The following is a 22,358-nucleotide window of genomic DNA, read 5'->3' as shown; positions in this document are numbered from 1 at the left end:
CAGCTACACACCACCATTCTCTTCAGACTTCCTTGCAGACAGAAGTGAACAGTGGGAGGGAAATACAGCCTGATTCAATAAGACACATGGCATTTCCTCTCTGATCCTTCCTATTTTCTGCAGTCTGGTGCACAACTGTGACGGCTGGAACTGCAGTACTCATCTTGTGACTATGAGGAAATCTTGACTAAGGACACTATACACTTTGGATAGTGGGTAGAAAGAAGGCAGAAGGAGCCTGGGTCCCTGATGACCTTGGAGTTCTCAATCTAGCCCTGGGCTGAACGCTTCCCTTTTATGTGAGAAAAAGTAAACATCTTCGTAGTTTAAGCCACTGTTATTGGGGTTTGTCTTGCAGCCTAATCTCTGTATGTCAGAGAATGTGTCATTTGAAGCATATGCAGAAAGTAGGCAGACAAATTGGGTTGCAAGGAGGGGCCAGAGGGAGGGTTTCAGGGCCAAGAGAATGGGTTCTAGGCAGAGGAAGAGAATTTTTAAAGGTGAGGAGGAAAGAGACAACATAGCTGCGGTGTCTGCGGTCAGCAGGGAAGGGGTGGGAGGAGATGCAGCCTAAGGTAGGAGCAGGACTTGGACCATGAAGTCCCCATAGTTGTGTAAAGGGTTAGATGTGACTCAGAGGTAAGGGGAGCTAGATGGAGTGGTGAAGATTGCACTTTGGGGAGATCCCCTGGTGCTGAGAGGGAGGGACCTGATCTAAGGGAGGAGAGTGGAGTTTGGGAGACCCCACAGGCAGGAGGCTGATGCTGTGTGGGCTCACAAGGATTGGCCAGTGACTAGAGGATTGGAAAGCAACAGAGGACTGAGACTTTAAAGGGAGAATCCTTAAGAGTTGGTGGCGGTTGAACAGGGGAGAGAGGAGGAGGAGTTGAGGGTGAGGAACATAGGCTGAGATAGGAACCCGAGGCGGACCGGGCTGGAGAGGCAAGGAGGTTCCCAGTTGGTGACTGAGGCTGAGGAGGAGGTGTCAGTAAGTAAGCCAAGGCCAGAGTAGAGGCCAGTGAAGGCCGTGGAGGGAGCTCTGGCCCCTGACTCAGATCCCCTGGTCAACCACAATCCCGACTGGGCCCTTTCAGAAAGTCCCTGCTTCTTTAATTCACTTCTCAACCCACACGGGGGCTAGCTGGCCGCTAATGGAGGTGAAAGTCCCTGATGCTCAATGAATGCTAATGAACCCGCAGCGCGCTCCACCTGTCCCCTTAGACCTTTGCCCTGCCGGTGTTCGAGTCGGAGGTTTCTCTCATCTGTCGAGAGTCTGGGGGCCAAGTCACAGCCCCCACATCTCTCCTCTGGCCCAGGGCAGCGTTATCGCGGTAAACTTGAACGGATGACAGCAGGAGCTGGGGAGGTGGAGTCAAGTTACCCATCGCCCAGCAAAAGACCGCGCTCCTCGCTCTGCAGCATCTGGCCTCGCGCCGAGGGAGCTGGTGGCGGGCCTGGGGACCCAGCCTGTCCCCGCCTGCCTCGGCGCCTCATCCCTCCCCGCCACCCCCCTCTCCGCCCCGGTGTCGGGTCCCCGCGCTCCTCCCCCGCGCCCGGCTCTGCGCTCAGGCTGCGGCTGGCCCGGGGCAGGCGCGGCGCGCAAGGTGGCGGCGGGGACCCCGTGCAGCGGCTCCGGTGCGGGGAGCGGGGCTCAGCCTCAGCCGGGCCTGCGATCGCCGCGGCCCTCGCTCACCCAGCCGGTCTGGGGGGCCCTCAGGGCGCGCGGAGCGCCGAGTGCGCGTGGGGCTGGGCCCCGCACCCCGGCGCAGGAGCGCGGGCGCGGCGCGGCGGAGCGCGGGCCATGGAGCCGGCCCGGGAGCCGATCCGGGAGCCCCCTGCGCGGGCCCGGCCACCGCCGCCCCCTGCCGCGCGCCCCGCGCCTGCGCCCGCTGCGCCCAGGCCGCGATCGCCCGCGGAGGCTGAGGGCCGCGGCCCCGAGGGGCTGCTGCGGCGATCGGGGTCGGGCTACGAGGGCAGCACCAGCTGGAAGGCGGCCTTGGAGGGTAAGCGCGGAACCCCCATTCCCCAGGACCGGGGATCCGCGACCCAGGAGTCACCCAAGGTGACTCTACCCTCTCTCGCCGAGGGGAGGGCAGGGAGCGCAGCCGAGACCCGGAGTACTCATTCATTTTAGGGCAGGCAGATGTCACTTCGTGACGGGGAGTGGGGTAAGTGGGGCCCACCTCTAGTCCCAGCCTTGAGCCCACCTCTGCTGTCAACTCACTCTTTGACCTTGGAAGCAAGATTTCAGCTCCGAGCCTTAGTTTGCTCCTACGAAAAGGGTCAGTTTCAGTCCTGCAAGCACCTGACCCGCATGTTGAGCTGGTGGCCTGAATCTGTAGCAGTGAAAATGCTTTGGGCAACGTAACAAAAGCCACAGAGCTGAGAAGTGGTGCAGGCATCTTGGTTGCAGGGGCGCGCTGGTGGTGAGTGAGAATTCCTGGGAGCTCTTCTTTGCAAGGTCAGACTGGCTCAGAAAGAGACCCCTGGCCGGCCAGGAGACAGTAACGAAAGTGGGACACGGATTTCAAGTTCATGAGCTTTTTTAGGAAACTGTGTTGGCTGCCAGTGAGTGGCTACTGTGTGGGAGGTGCTGGATTGGCAAGAGAGAGGGACTTCTCAGGACACTCAGGGTGCAAGGGCCTGGGAGGACCTGGGCAGCATTAACTAGGGAGGGGGTGTCAGAGAAGGAGGGCTTCCTTTTCTTAAAGGACCTCTTAGGGGTGCACAGCAAACAGGGAAGTATGCACAGACCCAAGGAGCAATGCGTTCGAGGGTCCGGTGACTGGAGCTAGCCTGTCCCATGTAGGGATACCGGTATGGAGGCTGGCTGGGGAGAGAGGAATCATGACTAGACATGAAGGGCTGGCCAGACTGTGCAAAGGAGTTCTGACCTTCGTTTGAAGAGCTGCTAAGGCATTGAGACTGTGAGTTTGCCCTTGGAAGACCACCGATGGCCCAGAGGATGGGACCAAGGCTCCAGGTCAGCAAGAAGTGTCTGGCTAGCACTATGCCCAGGCAGGTCCCAACCTTCTACAGGACAGGGAGGATGTTTAGCTGGAAGGTTGTGCATCAGGGCACATGCACTGACTACAGAGGGCTGTGCAGACTTGGGGGGTGGCACTGAATAGTGTGTAGGGACAAGGAGGCAAAGGCAAGTGGCAGGGCATTACAGGAGGGTTCTGGGTTGAGAAACAGTAGGTGGAATGAAGGCCAGCAAAGTTGTCTCTGATGTGCATCTGCCTTTGCCCTGCAGCCCAAGCTTATTTCTTGACATTGCCCCCTTGTCTCAGCTGGATTTCTTCATTCATTCTTTTGTAACTAGTTCTGAAGGGTCTGCCCCATTACATCTTCACTGTAACCCCACTGGGTGAGGCTACTTCAGGATGATGTGAATTCTGAATGCCTCCTGCTGAGTAGTTCAGTTTCACCTTCCACCTCAACATTGGCCCCTTGGGCTTTTTGTTGCTTTTTCAGGGAAAGAGAGGCAACACACTGGGCAGAAAAATGACTAGAGGCTCTCTCTGGCCATTGGGTCCATCCCCCCTACCCCCTCTTTGCCACAGCTGACCTTGAACTCTCCATCCTACTGGCTCCGCCTCCCAAGTGCATCACTACTCCAGGCTTCACTCATTCTTTGTACACCCGAGGCCCTGGGCACATCCCTGCTTTCACAGAGATCACAGGACAGGGGCTGAGTCAGCCTGGTGAGGTGCAAAGACCACAGTGTCTGGTAAACTTGAGCTAGACCCTTCTACCTCTGGGGGCTGGCAGGCTTCCACTTCATAGGCCTTAATTTCCTCATCCACAGTCAGGTCGTGATTTCTACCTCTCAGGGACACACAGATAAAGGCCAGGAGTGTAGGTTCTGTTGTGGTGGCCCCTTTCTCCAGCTTCCTGGATATGGCACCTTGGCTCCTGGGTGGCTGAGTCCAGGGACCAAGGGCAATCATCTACTCAGTTGAAGTCCTTTGATATTGGTCTGCTGCCCTTGAGTCCACTCACCTCCCCAAACGGGAGTCCAACTAGTGACACACTGTTGATGGCATGAGGGACCTACTGTTTCTGGGGACCTCAGGGTTTTACAGCTTAGCTTTGCTCTGTCTTTAGAGAAAGGAGAGATGTCTTGTCTTGACTAACCTGAGCCTTATCACTGCACCCAACAGTGGATCCTGGATGAGTGCTCACCTCAGCTATCCCGTTTAACCCTTGCCTCACAGCACTGTCGTTTGTGTAGGCAAGGACACCTAGAGTCTAGTGTCTGGCCCAAGGACACATTGTGGCTATGATGGCATGAGGTCCTTGTGGGGTTAGCCGCGGGGCTCTCTGATGTAAAAGCTCTTCTGCTGTCCTGTGTGAGCAAGGAGATCAGGCTCAGGAGGCTAACTGGAGATAACTGGACTGCACTTCCTGTGCACGCAACTCTCTTGCTCCCCAGGCAAGATGCCACCTCCAGGGCAGGCAGCTCTTCCCTCCGCACAGGTTGAACTGGGTAGGAGAGCTTCTTCAGTAAGAAAGCTGAGGTCAGAGTTTGGGGCTGGTAGACTTTCCTAGGATGAACAATTGACTTTTTAAATAGAGAGTCAGACAGAAGTTTCATGGTCAAGTCTCCTCTACCTGTGGGAGAAGACTCAGGAGGGCTGGAAAAGGTGACCCAGAGCTCCTGCCGAGTTCTGGAAATGCTGGAGGTGATTCAAGAGGCAGATATTTCTGGCACTGGGGGTGGGAGTGGGACAAAGTGGCCCTGGGTAAGGGAGAGGGGACACAATGATTCTGCATAACTCAGGCTATAGATTTCTCAGTGGTTACCAATTCTGAATTTTTAATGTTGAAAGTTGCTTGAGGAGGCAGAAACCCACAACTTCCTGATCAAAACCACACACATGCATTTAGCAAAAGCTCCTTAAAAATTAAAAAATTACCAATCTCTGCATTTGATTGTTTTTGATAGTCAAGATTTTGCTGGGCAGGCAGTGGGGCCTCTGACTTAGATGTCAGCCAGGGGGCCATTTGGGGATGTGAGTGTGAGGGTGATAAGACATTTGTCTGGTCTTAGGAGTCAGATTGTCTTTCAATTGTTCTTTCTAATGTTAGGCTAACCTCTGGCTAATATGGGCCATTGCCTGGGAGAATGATATTTTCCTCATGGTACTGGGGTTTGAAGGCAGGGCCTACACCTTGAGCCTCTCCATCACTTTCCTCCCTTTTATTTTGTGATGGGTTTTTTTGAGATAGGGTCTCACAAACTATTTGCCCAGGCTGGCTTTGAACCATGTGAGCCACTGGTGCCCAGTGAGAATGATTACTGAACTAGACACTTGCTACAAGTTAAATTGGGTCCACATCAAAAGAGCTCCACTGAAGTCCTAATCCTTCAGAATGTGACCTTGGATGGAGATGTCCTGGTAGATGTAATTCCTTAACATTCAGGTTGGGTGGGCCCTAATCTAATATCAATTGGTGTCCTTTGTAGAAGACGAGACACCCTAAAAGGGCATGTGACAATGAAGGCCAAGAACAGAGTGATAGAACTACAAGCCAAAGAATGCCAGGGATTTTCGTCAAACTACCAGGAGCTAGGATGAAGCAAGGAAGGACTCCTTCTGGGCTTCAGAGGCCCTACCACACCTCCATTTTGGACTTCTGTTTTTCAAAAGTGTGAGAAGATACATTTCTGTTGTTGAAGTCACTCTGTTGGTGGCACTTTGCTATGGCAACCCTAGGAAACCAGTGCCATATTGATTTGGATCGTCCATTCCTACAACTGTCCTCCAGGAGGCCAGACAGTGTGTCCTTCCTCCATCCACAGTGCAGAATCTAGAGAGATAATCCCTGTGACAGAAGGAAGAGTCGTTTCAATGCTGGTGATGTTGGAGACACACCAACTGAGTTCCTACAAACTCAGTTGACTTTAAGGAATGTCATTCAGTGTAGCTAAAGTCTACTCATGGTTTTGAGCCCAATTGTGTGTCCTGTAACATGCAAGGCAATGACTGAGTCCTATTTTAGGGACTTCAAAGAACTCCAGCACAGGCTTTACCCCAAGGGAGCCCAGGGATGGTCATTGTCATCACCATCATCATGGCAATTGCTCACAGGTACATGGAGCTTACCATGCTGGGCACAGTTCTAAGCACTGTTCGGTGTCCTTCAGTGTCCACAGGGAGTTGGTTCCAGGATGTCCCTTCCACCAAAATCCAAGGATGTGCAAGTCCCATATGTAAAATGGTGTGGCATTTGCACATCTTCCCATATGCTTTAAATCATCTCTAGGTGATTTAACAGTACCTGATACAGTGTAAATGCAAATCATCATTATATTGTATCATTCAAGAAATAATAACAAGAAACCGAACTCTGTACATGGTCAGTATAGGTGCAGTTGGTCGAGTGTGCAGACGTGGAACCCACGGATATGAAGGCTGCCTGTACACTGAATTTCCATAAAAATCTAAGAGGTGGATACTATCACGACCTCATTTCAAAGATGAGGAAAGTGGAGCAAAATAGAGATGAAGTGATTTTGCCATGTGTTCACATTTAGAAAGGGACAGAGCAGGGATGTGAACCCAGGCAAATCATCCTGAGTGTACCAGGGGTTCCAGTAGAGAAGAAGACGGCTTGTGTGTAAAGAAGGGAGACGACAGACACACATGGTGTGCTCACCACTGTAGCATCGTGTAGCTCCAGGGGACATGGCCTATGATGAATCTACACCAAGGACAGCAAAGCAGAGACAGAAAAAGCCCCCTCCTCTAAGGCAAGCTTGAGCCTCTGCTCTCATCCTGTCTGAGGCCACCCACCCAGACTCCTGGTGGAGTGCGGTGTAGACTCCCAGTGCAGTCCGGTATAGACCTTACTCAGAGAGAAGATTCCAAAATGTTTTTATCCTCGTGGGTCAAGATGGCTGACTGAACACATGCATTCATTGTCTTTCCCTTCACAAGTCCATTAATACACCAGCAAAGGGATGTTTTAAAGCCCACGAGCACAGCTAGAACTGAAGAAAAGATAAGGGCAGCACAATTAGGGGCTCAGGAGCAAATGGAGGAGTGGTACCTGACTTCACTCCACCTGAGAAAGTCCAGAACACTGATGAGTTACATGTGAGGACCCTGAGGCTCAGGGGGTGGGGACAGTGAAGGAAGATGAAAAAATGGGAGTAGTAGCAGCAAATTTCTTTCAGAGGGATTTAGATCCCTGCCCTAAGCAGCCTCTCCCTGTCTCTGGTATGAACCCGAGGTGAAATCTCTCAAGAGCAAGGACCTGCCTCTATATTCCGGCACATCAAGAGGAAGCCACAGAGTCCACCTGTCATACGGAGTGTGGAGGACAACCTCCCAGCCTTCTTGGGAAGAGCCCTAGCCAGGCCTATACTCTCCCAGAGTCAAAACAGAAGAGCCCTCTCCAAGGACTCCAGTCCACTAAGAGGAAAAAAAAAAACCCTATGAGCTCAACAGTAAGAGCCCCAGGATCATCCTGGCCACGTCCCTGGGCTGTGTCCTCCACAGTGACAAGCCCATCCACGGACTCAGAGGCTCCGACAAACTCTTCAGTCCTCCAGCCTTAATTAGAACAACTAACCAAGGATGCCCAGATATCTAAGGAAATCACAAATGAACAGGGAAGTAGATGCAGGGAGAAGTACACTTTCTGCCTACTTTTCTACCCCCCTCTAAAAAGAACTATCAGCAATATTTTCAGAGAAAAGAGCTAAGAGAAAATATTGCATCTTTAAATAGGATGCTGGCTGGGCACTGGTGACTCACGTCTGTAATCCTAGCTGCCCAGGAGGCAGAGATCAGGAGGATCACGGTTCAAAGCCAGCTTGGGCAAATAGCTCTCGAGACCCTATCTCGAAAAAACCCATCACAAAAAGGGGCTGGTAGAGTGGTTCAAGGTGGAGGCCCTGAGTTCAAGACCCAGTACCAAAAAAAAAAAAAAAGAAAGAAAAAAGAATAGTATGTTATAAGAAGGGGTAGTAGTCATAATACAGCTGCAACAAACCTGAGAATCCTTGGGAATGAATAACAATTGCAGAAACAAAAACACTCAGAAGGGCGGGAAGATAAAGCTGAGACAATCTCCTGGAAAATGCAGCAAAAAGTTAAAGAGATAGTGAATAAGAGAACAGAAGATGGGAAATTTGAAGGACCAACCAAAAAGAACCAATAACCTTCCAAAAGAAAACAGAAAGTGGGAGAGGAAATCATCGATGATATAATTAAAGAAAACCTCATGGAACCAAGGGATATGAATTTCCAAGTTGAAGAAGTCTGTTGAATGACTACTAGAGTATATAAAAGTAAACCTAAACCAACTCATGGCTTGCAAAATGAAATTTTACAACAGTGTGTGATAAGATAAGATTCTGAAAGCTTCCAGATAGAAAAAAATAAGTGGTTGACATGCAATAGCTCATGGATAAGAACAGATCAGACTTTTCAAAAGCAACACTGGAGCTAGAAGACAGTACCTTCAAAATTCTGAAGAATTATTTCTAACTTGTAAAACCCTGAGTTCACCTGGGGTACCATTCACCCAAGAATACAATGAGAAGTTTTGCTCCTTGGGGTTCTGCAGTATAATGATTTGACTATGCCCTTTTTGACATAACCATTGGAGGATGCTCCACCAAGATGAGGGAGTAAACCATGAAAGAGGAAGACAGGGGAGAAGGAACAGAAAGACAGCACAGGAGAGGGGCAGAGAAATTCTCAGGCTGCTGGTACAGGGAGACTCCAAGATGGTAGCTGGGTTTAAAGACGACCAGTCAGATTGGGGCAGGCCAGAAGGTCCCATGGCCCACTTCTTTGAGGAAGTTATTTTAGACTGAATGTTAGTTTCTTCCCAAAATTCATGTGTTGGATTCCTAACCACTAATGTGATATACAATGATATAACTGTGCATTTAATGGTTAAGATGGTTAAAAAATTCAAGCAAAAAGTTTCAAAAGGGAATTCACACCTAGAAGGGTGGCAGCAATAATAGTAATGATAATAATAATAATAATAATAATTAATAATAAACCAACAAGTGTTGGTGAGGATGTGAAGAAACTAGAACCCTCCTACATTGCAGGTGGAACTGTAAAATGGTATAGTTACCGTGGAAAACAGTTTGACAGTTCCTCAAAAAGTTAACCACAATCACCTATGATTCAGAATTCTGCTCCTAGACACATACCCAAAAGAATTGAAATAAGGACTCAAACAGATATTTGTACACCATGTTTTTTTTTTTTCCTGGCACTGCGTTTTGAACTCAGGTCCTCACACTTGCTAGGCAGACACTCTACCCCTTGAGCCACTCCACCCACCCTGTATACCATGTTCATAGCTGCATTATTCACGATAGCCAAAAGGTGGCAACAACCCACATGTCATCATCAGACAAACAGATCAAGAAAATGTGGTATTCCTCCAGGCTCTGGTGCTCCTATCTGAGATTGGGAGGATCCTGGTTCAAGGCCCATCCTGGAGAAATAGTTTGTGAGACCCCCCCCAGCTCCAAAATAACCAGAGCAAAAATGGACTGGAGGTGTGGCTCAAGTGTTAGAGTACCTGCTTTGCAAGAACAAAGCCCTGAGTTCAAACTCCAGTCCCAGCAAAAAGCAAACAAGCAAAAAACCTGGTATATTTATCTAATTTCCATTAGATAATAATATTAAGCCATAAAAAGAAATAAAATTCTGATATATGGATGAGCCTTGAAAACAATATGTTAAGTGAAATAAGCTGGAGACCAAGGGACAAATACTATATGAAATACCTACAATGGGCAAATCGATAGAGATGGGAGTAGAATGAAGGTTATGGGGGGAGAAGGGGTATAGAGCTTCTGTTAAGGAAGATGAAAGAACTTTGCAAACACACTGGCGATAGGTGCACACTGTGAATGTACTTTATGCATTTTTTTTCCTGTCTACTGTGTAGCACAGGCTGGTCTTGAACTTGAGATCCTCCAGCTTTGGTCTCCTGTGCCAGTGGTGCTGGGCTATCGGCATGCACCGCCATGCGTGGCTACTTAATGCTATTTTTTGAATTTTTAAAATTCATTTATTCATATTACTTAATGCTATAAATTGAATTAATTGACTACTTAAAATGATTAAAAAGGCAAATGTTATACTATGTATATCTTACCACAATAAAAAATCTTAATAAAGCCCTATGACTGAAGTCTAAAGGACTTCATTAAAATAAAAATATTAAGTGATAGCAAAAAATAAATAAGAATTTAAAACCTAGAGGATCAAGAAAGGACAGACTTAGAAGAGGGCAGGATTTCAAGAGGTATGGGTGGAGGAGGAGAACTTCAGGAGCAAAGCCCCTGCCTCAGGGCTGTGAGGGCTGAATGGGTTATTTCAAGTAGCCTGTGGGACTGAATCCCGGGACTGGGTAGAGAAGCAGCAGAAGATTCCAGGTTGGAAGGCTCTGAGTGCCACAGGAGTTTGTGAGCATTTTCAAGCAGGCAGTGGTAGAATTGGAGCTGTGGTTCTCCAACAGTGTGCAGCAGAGTCACGTGAAGGGCTGCTTACACCACAGGTGCTTGGCTCCATCCCCCGCCCCCAAGTCTCTCACTATTAGGACATGGGGCTGGAGGTGGGGGCTGGCGATGAGGTGAGCAGCTCAATACTGACCCCCCACCTCTCTCTCCTCAGACACCACCACACGACTCCTGCTGGGGGCCATCGCAGTCCTTCTGTTCGCCATCCTGGTGGTGATGAGCATCTTGGGTAAGCACGCATGTCAGCACGTATGCAATGTGGCTCAAACATACCTTGCCCCAAGCATGTCTAACTAGGTAAAGAAAGGTTCCTGACATTCCAGGAATTCTGGTGGGGGAACGGGGGCTGGGCAAAGCAATTGAAAACAGAGTGTTGGTTGTCAATGAAATTTTAGCCTAAAATAATATAGTCCGTGTGGGCTTTGCATGGCTCCATTAGCCAGGCAGGTAAGTTGAGGACGTTACGTAGGTATTATTTCGTAAATGCACCTGGGGCAGGTGAGGTGGGTAATGCTTCTTGGAGGAGCATTTCTGATTTGGAGATAAGGGGCTCCAAATATCACATTCATTCAACAAACATTTATTGAGCTCTGCTGTATGTAGGATCTTTGGACAAAGTACTAAGTAATTAAAAAGGTAAGAAAAAGGCGAGTGTGAGTGACATCACTGCCTCTGCCAGGGATAAGTGCAGGCAGAGAGGTCCACGGCCTGGTGACAGAACAAGAGCAGGGAACCCAAGTGCTGGAGTGTGAACAGTAAATAGGAATCCCACCCCTCCCCAGAGGGGTGCAAATTAACCTGACACGGACAGATTAAAGGGAAAAGACACATTTTTTTGATTGGTCTTGAGTTTGAACTCAGGACTTTGCCACACTGCAGTCCATTTTGCTGTAAATGATAAGGAGTGCCTCTTCTTCCCCTGGTTTGGGATGGGGTGTGTGTGTGTACTTTTGGCAAAGGGAAGTTGACGCTCTGCTTTTAGGCAGGTGAGGGGAGGGCAGAGAACTTTTTCCTCATCTGTCCGTTTGCAGTAGCATTCTGCTCCAGATAACCCTTGTACTACAGTGGCTTATTTGGGATGGTATACTGTGACCCCATCAAGGGAACAACGTTCTAAGGGGGGAGGCCTGAGGCGCATGGAGTGCTGTGTGGGACTGAAAACGTAGCAGAAATAAAGCAGGACAGGTGAGCCCTTGCAGAGGGACTCTGGCTTCTCTTGAGGAACTTAAGTCAAAGTGTGTCATGGGTTTGCAGGGTTTGTGAAAGGGATTTTGTGCCTCTGTCTTTAATCTTTGAGCAGTACTGTAAGACGAAGGGCTGACTCCTGAAAAATGGGGGAATGTCTACCACCATTATCAACCCCTACCAAATTCCCCTCTGTGTGACTTGCATGATAAGCAGAGGGGGGCCACGGCAGCCAGCTTGGATGTGACCTAGGGTCATGGCTACAGATTAAATCCCTTTCCTTTGATCCTATTGCTAGGTTGTGGGGGCAATGTCAGGGCGATGTATAAGACATAGCATATCCTGATTTTGGGGAAGAGCAAGAATCTCTCAGGAGATACTGGGAGAAGTGGTTAAACGCATCCTCATCACAGTCAGTGCTCCCAGGTGGACTTGGGTCTCCATGAGTGGGTGTGCCAGGGAGTGTCAACTAATGAATTGGTGTCTGAGTGGCTGCAGGTCTCGGAGAAATACCCTGTAGATCCTTAAATACCGAGGGCGTGTTCTTGGCTCTACATTTTAATCAATCACTTACATGGAAACAAATTTGAAAAAAGAGCGCCTGTGGAATTTGCAGTTGAAGCAATCCAAAGACACAATTCCATATGATCGATGGAGGAAAAAAAAAATCAAGATTAAAATTTACCTTTCAGATAATGAGCCAAAGTGAATGAGATACATGGGGAAGAAATCGATAGGTTTCTACATGTTGATTTCAAAGGTGACTTACACACGTTCTGGACTTTTGGAGACCTGGTGGGGAAACAGGGCCTATGAGTAAGTGTGGGGGTCCGTTCCTTTGGCAAGGAGGCCCTGGGGAAATTGGATGGCAGCTCCCTCTGCTTTTCCTTCCCGGGAAAGTGTATGTGCACACGCATGTAGAGCTTGCCTACACACTGGAAGCCATGACACCTGGAAGCCAGGACTATGCACTGTCACTGCTGGTAGAGCCCCCACCAGATGTGTCCTGGGCAGTCCTGGTGGCAGTGTTTCAAGGTCATGTGGAGATCGTGCCATGAACAGGCAGGACAAGGAGCAGCCCCTGCAAAGAGACAAGGAGGAAATGATGTCTGCGTGAGCCAGGATGAGGGAGGCTGGGGATCCTCCTTCAATGAGGGGGCAGAAGACAGACTGGTCTGCTCTGGGTCACCCCAGAGGGCAGAGCCTAGACCAGGAGGTAGGTCTAGGTTACAGGACAACAGATTGGGACTCACATTTTGAAAAGAACTTTCAAGTCGCTCAGAGGTGGACAGGACTGCCTTGGTGGAGAGTTTGCTTGCATACTGCAACTGGGTCCCACCCTGGCTGCAGAGAGCAGATGTGAGGGCTTCAGATCCCTTCCCAATCTGAGTTTCTGGAGTTCAATTGGGAGAAAGAGGGGCTTAGCCTAGGGCCTGGCCTGCTGTTACTTCCCTTGTTGGGTACTCTCCCCAGCTTCTCCCTTCTCATTCATTAGTCTCCGACCTTTTCCCTCTAGGCATTGTGACATCAGCAGTGTCTCTGCAGGGTATCAAAGTTGAGGCAGGTGGAGGAAGCCTCGGGAAGCAGAGTGGGATTCTTGGGGGACTTGGTTGTGGCTAGTCACACTGGCAGATGCTGAGACGCCTCCTCCCTGCAGCTTCCAAGGGCTGCATCAAGTGTGAAGCGCCCTGCCCGGAGGACTGGCTGCTCTACGGAAGGAAATGCTACTTCTTCTCCGAGGAGCCGAGAGACTGGAACACGGGCAGGCAGTACTGCCATACCCATGAGGCCGCGCTGGCTGTGATCCAGAGCCAGAAGGAGCTGGTATGTGCACAGGCAAAAGGGAGGGACCCCAGTGACTCATTCTTGACTCTGAAGGGACAGACACACCCCAAGCATGTGTATCTCTAGGGCCACCCAGCCACTGCACAGCCACAGGTGTGCGGTCTGAGCAGGTCCACTTCGGTTCTCAGGGCCGCTCACTTCCATCCAAGGCTGATTGGCCAAGCTAAACTCAGTGTTGTAAAACATAAAAACATTCTCATTTTCTGTTGATCCAAATCAGAATATTGTCTTTTGTTTAATATTCTGAAGACTTTCCCCGATATAACTGTTAAAGGAACAAGAATGAATAAGTCTCTTGTCATTTTGGGTTTTGAGCCCTCAGTGTGTCTCCAGAACACCAGAGGGTTTACCAATCCTTTCTGTTTGTCATTGACACACAGTATTTCTGCGCAGAAAGTCCCAGAAGTGTGAGGCTAGGACGGCCTACCTGAGTATTGAGATAAATCTATCCAGTGGGCAGTACCCAAGCTCCTTGCCACTCAGGGGTGCTGGTATGCTGGGGCCACTAGGCTTAAGGACACGTCCTCACAGGCTTTGCAGGGCCTTTGTAGGCCCCTGCTTGGGGCTCATTGAGCAGCTCTGACTGAGGTCCCTCGTGACTGCCTGGGAGTCTTAGCCCGGGACTCTTCCTTTCTGGCCACAGAGAGACATCCTCCCAGCGTCTGTCCATTCTGAGCACCAGTATTTTCCAAGCTGAACTTTGTTTTTTTTTTCTTTTTCTTTTATTATTCATATGTGCATACAAGGCTTGGTTCATTTCTCCCCCCTGCCCCCACCCCCTCCCTTACCACCCATTCCGCCCCCTCCCTCTCCCTCCCACCCCCTCAATACCCAGCAGAAACTATTTTGCCCTTATTTCTAATTTTGTTGAAGAGAGAGTATAAGCAATAATAGGAAGGAACAAGGGTTTTTGCTGGTTGAGATAAGGATAGTTATACAGGGCATTGACTCACATTGATTTCCTGTGCGTGGGTGTCACCTTCTAGGTTAATTCTTTTTGATCTCACCTTTTCTCTAGTACCTGCTCCCCCAAGCTGAACTTTGTCTTGGACTTGCATCTGACACCAAGGTTTCCCTCTTTGCTTTTTCAGGAATTTATGTTCAAGTTCACAAGGAGGGAGCCCTGGATTGGCCTGCGTAGAGTTGGGGACGAATTCCACTGGGTCAACGGGGACCCGTTTGACCCGGACACGTGAGCTGAGGCTTCATCTTCTAGAAGGCCACTGAGCTGAGGCAGGGGAGGGCCTAAGCGTCAGACCCAGCTCTCAGAGAGAGAAGCACTTGTGTAAAGCTGGAGATACTAGTCTGTAGGGACAGTGGAATGTAGTCATTAGAACTTCGTGGTGTCAGGGCCCAGCCTGTCTCTGTGACTTCCTCATCTGCGAAGAATGGCCTCCATATCCCATTCAGCTAGTGAGGGAACGGGGAAGGGGGCAGGCATGTTCTGGACATCTCCACCCGATTGGCTAGATCTTAGTTACATGACCACAGCTGGCTGCAAGGGAGGGTGGGAGTGGAGTGGTCCTCCTGGCCAAGTATGGGCCACTATGGGAAAAGTTGCCCGCTAGCATTCTGGGCCACACTTTCTCAGGGAAAGTGCCTTCTCATGGAGGAGCACCGTGGGGTGGGGTGGTATTTGTATGGCCCAAGCGTATGGATGTGTGTGGTGCCAGGCGTGGTGTGTGGTGTGAGGGTGGCAGGGGGTGGCTGTGGCAGTGCAGTGGTGATAGCGTAGGGTAGGTTTAGGGACATGCAGGATGTGCCTGCAGGGCGAGGAGAACCTTGCTGCTAGTTCAGACCCATGGGTACAGGGATGGGTCCTGGGGTGCCAGCCAGGACAGGGCACAGCCACTAACCTGAGGATGATGGCACATGAATGTCCCTAAGGCAGGAGCTAAAGGAGAAGGGCACAGAGACCTCAGATGCTCCTGGGGGCCACAGCTGGCGATGAGAGGCCCCTACCTGAGGCTGGCTCAGGACAGTCAGTACCGCCTGCACTGAGGACAAGGATCTGTGGGCAGCTCCTCTCCTCTTTTGGTTTCACCCCTTTCCTGGTTCTCAGAGCCTCTTCCTTTTTCCCTCCCTTCCCTGCCCCCAGCTCAGAGCTTGCAAGAAGTCCTGCACATTCTGCTTTCCTGGAAACTTCCTGCTCCTGGAACCCAGGAGCAGCCTGGCCTGGGTCATTGAAGTGCTGACTACAAGAGGAGAACCTTGCTCTTGGGGTCCTCCTGATGCCCTCTCAGCTGCCAGGGAGCTGAGATCAGGGAACAAGCCAGGTTTTCTTATAACACACCCAGGTCCACCTGTGGTTTCAGTGAATTCCTGGGCTACACAGCCCCAGCCGTCCAGTATCACTGGGGCTGTTCTGTTGTGGAGTTGACCCTGGATGCAGGAGCAGGATGGAAAGGGCAGGGTGCCCGTGGGGCAGTCTCAGGTGGCTGGAGCACAGGGTGGGGACACAGTGGAAGGCCAAGCTAGAAAGGTGTGCTGGGTTGGTTCTCTTGGACGGTGCTCTCTGGACGGGTATGAGGGAGGGACACCCTGGTGGCTTGTGTGTCAGTCATGAACACCTGGTCTCTTCTCTCCTGGTCACAGATTCAGCATCTCAGGCCCAGGAGAGTGCGTCTTCGTGGAGCCCACCAGACTGGTGTCAACCGAGTGTCTGATGACCCGGCCCTGGGTGTGCAGCAAGATGGCCTACACATGAGAGGGTTCAGGCCAGAGGCGGCCAAGGGAGACGTCCTCTCCCAGACCTGACCTGCCTCTCATGGGAGTCGCCTGCCCTCTCCAAGGGGAGAGGGTGGACTCTGCCCCTGTCCCCTCTCTCAGGCTCTGGAGCTCTGAGGACCTGGTTCCTGTCTCCTTTGTACCCTCGGCAGGTCCTTTGGCTCAGCAGTTAAATCCCATGTGCTAAGTAGCCTAGCCAACCCTTCCCAGAGGCACGCGCGCACACACGTACACACACAGGCCCTCCTCAACAGCTCACTCTCAGCAGCCCTCACGTCCTTCCCTGGCCCTGTTTGGAACGTTCCTGCCTCACTGCAGCCCTGGTGCTTTGGGGAAGGCTGGGGGCTGACACGGTAAGACTTGGCACAGTAGCCAGCCTCTCCAGGGGCTTCTCTCAGGGTTGCTGGGGGAGGTAGGCAGGCAAGGCATCCCCCTCACCTTGGCCAGATCAGCCCAGCCTGGAGACCCCCGTGTCCACTCTTCTTGCCTTCCCAGGGTCCTTGGGCAGGGCCCCTGCTGTGTCTGCGGTGCTGTTGCACCGGTCAGTAACAGAATAAAGACATAACTGGCACCCAGAGAAGTCTGTGGCCATTTGTTCTAGGGTCACAGCTTGGGGGGAAGCAGAGGGTCACAGTCTGCTGCAGCCACCATAAAGATGCACTTTCCCAGTGTGGCAGGTGGTGGCGTGTAGGAACGGAGGATAAAAAAAGAAAACAACACAGTCATTTTTATGGCCTCAGGGCCTTCTTTAACTTCAATAGAGTATTAAATTATTCTTAGTCAAAGCCACTCTGGCTCATCCATTATTATTCAACGCAGCATGACAAATGTTTATTCACACTTACATGTGCCAGACACCATGCCAAGCCCAGAGAATCCATGGTATTATCCCCCAAGGAGCACAGGGAACAGCTTAGAAAGCACTAGAATGTTCTGGAACACTGTGGAAGGATGGTTTATTCTGCCTTGGGGGACGATGGGGTGATGTGAATTCCACCATTAGGCGATGTTCCTGTAAGACTGGATAAAAGTTTTTGAGGGTCTTCTGGCCTTTTCCTGCCTCCCTTGGTCTGCCTGAGGAGGAAGTAGGGCCTGCAGAGGCTCCTGAGTCCCCTGTCCCCCCCAAGTCCCTCTGAGGCCCCTGCACAAGCTGCAGGGGAGCCTGGGCTTCTCCACCCTCCTCCTGGTGCCTGGAGTTGGAGAGCTGTGGATATTAGCTGGGAGCTGAGTGCGTGCATTTGGATTCCGGCCCATTTTCAGAAAATAGTTCAGAGGGAAATCATGCCCTGCTGGGCTCAGCCCTTTTACTGAGCCTACAGTTTTCATAGTAAACTGCCAGCTTGGTGTTGAAAACTTTTCTGCAGGCTGTTATCAAATGGGGGCGGTTTTGTGGCTTCATATTTTGTTTCTATTGGGAAGCCAGTGGTTGTCCTGAGTGTTAAGTGTTAAGAGAAATCAGGGGGACCCCGTCCCTGGCACATGTTGAGAGGCACGATGAAGGACCGAGGTCAGCCGCTGCTGTGTCCTCATGGGTCTAACTCCCCACCTGTGCCCAGTCTTGTCCAGGTGAGTGTCACCAGGGCCCTACCCTCAAAGACAATGGGGCTCAAACCCCTCAGCACACTGCATCCACAGGGCACCTCACTTAATTCTTGTAGCAATGCCCGGGCAGGTAAGGCTGCCACAGGTAAGCAACTATCTTGGCGGACAGGGGGAGGAGTGGGGACCACCAGGGACTCTGAGACCCGTGCCTGCCCTGGCCTGTGGGATCAAGGAAAGTGAACCATTCTCATCTTCTTTCTTTTTTTTTTTGGTGGACTGGGGTTGGAACTCAGGGCCTACACGTTGAACCACTCCACCAGTCCTTTTTTGTAATGGGTTTTTTTGAGGTAGAATCTTGCAAACTATTTGCCTGGGCTGGCCTCAATCCCCGATCCTCCTGATCTCTTCCTCCTGAGTAGCCAGGATTATAGGTGTGAACCACCGACACCCGACTTATATTTTATTTCTTATTAAGTATCTGAAGTCTGAAGCAGCCTGAGGCTTTAAGGCCCCTAAGAATTTGTCCTGGGACCATACAACCGTTCTAAGTTAGTTTGGCAAAGAAGGTATCCTGACCTAGGTCATCATGTTTTTAGAATTTTTTTCCCTATTTGTTCCTACCGAGGAAGGAAACACAAGATAAAAACAAAACACAGCCACTTCAGAAATGTTGGAAACCTTTTGAAAGGGTCTAAACCAGCTAGGCCACTGCCTCACCTGTGCATGGGCTGAGCCTCCTCAGGTTATGCGGTCTTGGCTCTCTGCGTTGTGCTATTGGCGATCAGAGGCAAGCACAGCTGTTTCTGACCCCAAGGAAGGGACCTCTCCTTCCCCAGCCCTGCTCCTCACACCCTCTACTCATTTTCCCCTTCAGAGGAGGCAGCCCTGGAGTTAAGAATGTGCTTAGCAGGGCACCCGTGGCTCATGCCTGTAATCCTAGCTACTCAGGAGTCAGAGATCAAGAGGATCGTGGTTCGAAGCTAACCTGGGGAAATAGTTCTTGAGACCCTATCTTGAAAAAACCCACCAGAAAAAAGGACTGGTGGAGTGGCTCAAGGTATAGGCCCTGAGTTAAAATGCCAGTACCACAAAATAAAGAAGAGCGTGCTTAACTTAGACCCAAACCCAGGCAGGTCCTCTGGTGTCCACTGGGGAAGGCAGGACCTCTGCAGAGGCCAGAGCACCCAGCATGCCAGCCTCAGGTAGGCTTTGGGGTGACAGGAGATGCCTGGAGAGGGCTTTTGAGGGACTTAGGGACTGGTTTGCTGTTGTCCTAGTGGATTGACTGGCATTTTCTCATCCTCCTCACAACCCTGCAGGGCAGCATCATCTGCCAGTCTAACAGGCAGAGGGCTCAGAGAGATTAGGGTTTCCTCCACAGTATACAGCTGGGAAGTCATTAAGGCAAGATTTGAATCCAGACCCACCCCACAGGGCTCTTAGGAAACTACTTGCGTGACTGGCATGTCCCCTGCCCAGTTGGCCAGGTCTGAGGAGGGAGGGGGCCTGTGTGTGCTGGTGATTGACAAAGGCTACTTGGGAAAGGACATCCACGTGTCTGCAGGCGACCCTTCTTCTGGACGCCTTTGTCTCCCTTGTATGATCTTCCCTATGAATGAGCCATAGAGAGCGTGTGGTCACTTCTCCAGTCCCTGGGGAATGCCTCTTACCCAGCAACAGCCCTCAGTGACCACACCGTTTCCCACACCTCCAGCAATAAGACTGAGCCTCTTCCATGGCCTGGGCCTATGTGGCTTTGTCGTCTCTGACTTGTGTCCTCTGGTTGCTCCTGTCCTTCGATTATCAGCACGGAGACAGCAGGGACTGTGTGCTCTTGGTCTCTTGTGATGTACATATGATGGTTATACTGCCCACTAGTGGCTCCCTGGTGTTACTTACCATGAGGTCCTTAGGAGATCCCAGCAGACACAAATACTACGTCTTGACCCTTGAAAAGTATGAGCTAAACAAACCTCTTTACTTTGAAAAGTACTCAGTCTCACGTATCTTGTTATAGTAACAAAAAGTAGACTAGAACATTCTGCTTGTGGCCTTTTGTAAGTCACTGACTTCTCTGCGAAAATCCTAAGGAGGGAAAATTTAATAGATATTGAGGATTAGTTTCTGGGGCTTCTTTGAGTTCCCATTTACCATGCCAGTTAAAGGGGTTGCTCAGTTTGGTGGCTTCTTTCTACCTTTGCTGTGTTCGTCCTCACTAGGTTAGGTCTGGTCTTCCACTTGCCACTCCCCGCCCAGAGGCAAAAGTGAGTACTGATCTCTTCTCCTAGAAAAGGCTTCTCTGTGTCCTTATTTCTGTTTGTTTTTTAACAATATGACTTTTCTTCTGGTGGTACTGGGGTTTGAATGCAGGGCCTCACACTTGCTACCAGCGTCTGGCTAACAACATGACTTTTCTAATTTGTCGTGTTAGAGGAGGAGCAAAGGTTTCTTGCCACTTTTGGTAGTCATAACAGAGGGGACACCTTCTAAACTTTCCTTTGAACTTTGACAAGTTATCTGTCACCTCCCACTCCACCCCCAGCAGAAAATTGGCCAGGGACAGGCTAATTACAGAGGCCACTCCCACTTAAAATTCACTGGCTTCTAGCAGTTTTGGAATTTAATGAAGTCCTATGATCTGGGTAGGTAGCCTGGAGAAATCTCCTTACCTGTCCCTGACTGTCCTCTCCTGAGTTGGGAGGGATCCCTTGGCTCCCTGGTTTTTGCTCTGGCCCTGCCCCCTCTGGGAGGTCCTTCCCTGTGCCCTGTCCCCCATGACTGCCTCTGCAGTGGAGGGCTGGCAGCTCCTGCACGTTACTCTCTGCCCGAGAGCTGGTGACTCTGGTCAGAAGCAAACCGCAAGACACATTTTCCAAAATATGGCACTAGTTGGGGTTTCTATGGTGATACGGTTTCCTCAAAGGCACAGTAAACGTTTGATACTTTGATATTTGCAGCCCATCCAAATGATTTTCTAGACTGACTTCCCGTGATTGCTTAATTTCTTTTTTTTTTTCAAATGACCCCGTCTGTGTCTTCCTCTTATTGTCTTCAAGGCATCAGACATGATATGGAGGGAGGTCACACTTGAGTCTCATTCTTGCTGAGTGCCTACTTAATTTGTTTAACTGAGTTTTATTGGGATTTGTTGCTTAAATAAAATTTTATTTGCTAATCTTTTTTTTTTGGTACTGGCGATGGAACTCAGGGCCTTGCGTTTGCTAGGCAGGAACTCTACCACTTGACCCTGCTTGTAACCTTTTTGCTTTTAGTGTGTTTTTCATCTAGGGTCTCATACTTTTACCTGGTTTGGCTTTGGACCATAATCCTCCTACCTCCACCTCTTGAGTAGCTGGGATTACATGTGTGCCTACCACGCCCAGGCTCTTATTTGCTAATCTTGTTACTGACTGAACTTTTTCACACCTTTAGCCTTTCACATTTTGAGTTTGATCTCGTTTTTTGGTTTCTGTTTGCAAATAGACTCACCGTTTCTTAAGCTCATGTCTTGTAAAGTCTTGCTGAAGGGAGCCAGCACTGGCTAACATCCTCTGCGTTCTGACTCTCCTTACCCTTCCCTCAGAGCCAAGGAGTCAGTTGGAAAGTGGTTTACTAAAATGCGGCATGGCCCATCTTTCCAGCCCCTGAAACCCGTTTCTCTATTTCTCTGTCCACTGACATGTATTCAGTGCCATGTATTTCATTTTAGATTTTTATTGCAGAAGTACCTCACATTCAGAAACCAGTTTCCACATTAGAATAGGCTAATTGCTGTAATAAAAAGCCCTCCTCCCCAATTCAGTGGCTTACACGTAATAAAAAGCTTCGTTTCTCACTCGTTTGTGGTTTTACTGGGAGGCCTGAAGTCATTTGGGGACCCAGATTTCTTCTCTCTTTTGGCCCCACAATTTTTGGGGGCCTCAGAATCCTTCTCTGGATCTTCCACATCTGGCCAGAACTGTGTGAGTTTTTGGCAGGTCAGGCCTGGCTGTACTTATCTGCAAGGAGAGCTAGGAAGTTATGGAGCTGTGACTCAGAAAGAAGAGGAAACGGGTCATGTTTGGGAACATTCGGCTGGTCTTTGTCACAAGTACTGTTATCCCCACTTTACAGATAGAACAGCTGAGGCTCCAGAGATTAAATGACTTCCCAGTGATAACCAACAGAGCCGGGCATGAACCCAAACATGGCTGACCGCAGAGATACACTGGCCCCTCGCCTATCCACATTGCTTTCCTCAGTGCCTGGCTGGCCTGTCGTAGCTTAGAACCTGTGACAGTCTTTCCCCTCTCAAGGGCCTCCTTCAGGTGGCAACTTTCCCCTGTGCTTCTGGCCCTTACCTATGGGTGCTGCACTTGGTTCTCTTGCAAGCAGCCCTGGTCCATGGGTCAGTCTGCCATGGGGAGAGAGACTGAGAGAACCACTGGCATGAACCTAAGGCCGCCTTGAAACAGAACAGAGAAAGCCAGAAAGTGATGTCACGTCACCTCCTTCCAAGTGTGCCTGGGCGTAGCATTGTTGCAGAAGTGGTATCAACTGCAAAGGGCCC

General features: G+C 50.2%; 1 protein-coding gene across 1 annotated transcript; it reads left to right on the top strand.

Annotated features, from left to right (window-relative positions):
* The first annotated feature begins 1,162 nt into the window (after nucleotides 1-1,162).
* On the top strand, nucleotides 1,163-16,847 carry Clec2l (C-type lectin domain family 2 member L). The gene is made up of 5 exons (XM_074062160.1): nucleotides 1,163-2,003; nucleotides 10,665-10,739; nucleotides 13,353-13,519; nucleotides 14,632-14,732; nucleotides 16,136-16,847. Exons 1-5 carry the CDS (start codon nucleotides 1,178-1,180, stop codon nucleotides 16,245-16,247), a joined length of 1,281 nt encoding a protein of 426 aa, XP_073918261.1. The 5' UTR covers nucleotides 1,163-1,177; the 3' UTR covers nucleotides 16,248-16,847.
* Nucleotides 16,848-22,358: the final 5,511 nt, after the last annotated feature.

Source organism: Castor canadensis, chromosome 2 (assembly GCF_047511655.1).
Source record: "Castor canadensis chromosome 2, mCasCan1.hap1v2, whole genome shotgun sequence".
In the NCBI taxonomy this organism is placed as follows: Eukaryota; Metazoa; Chordata; class Mammalia; order Rodentia; family Castoridae; genus Castor; species Castor canadensis.
Note: the sequence above shows the minus strand (reverse complement) of the source record. Positions and strands in the feature narration are given on the sequence as shown.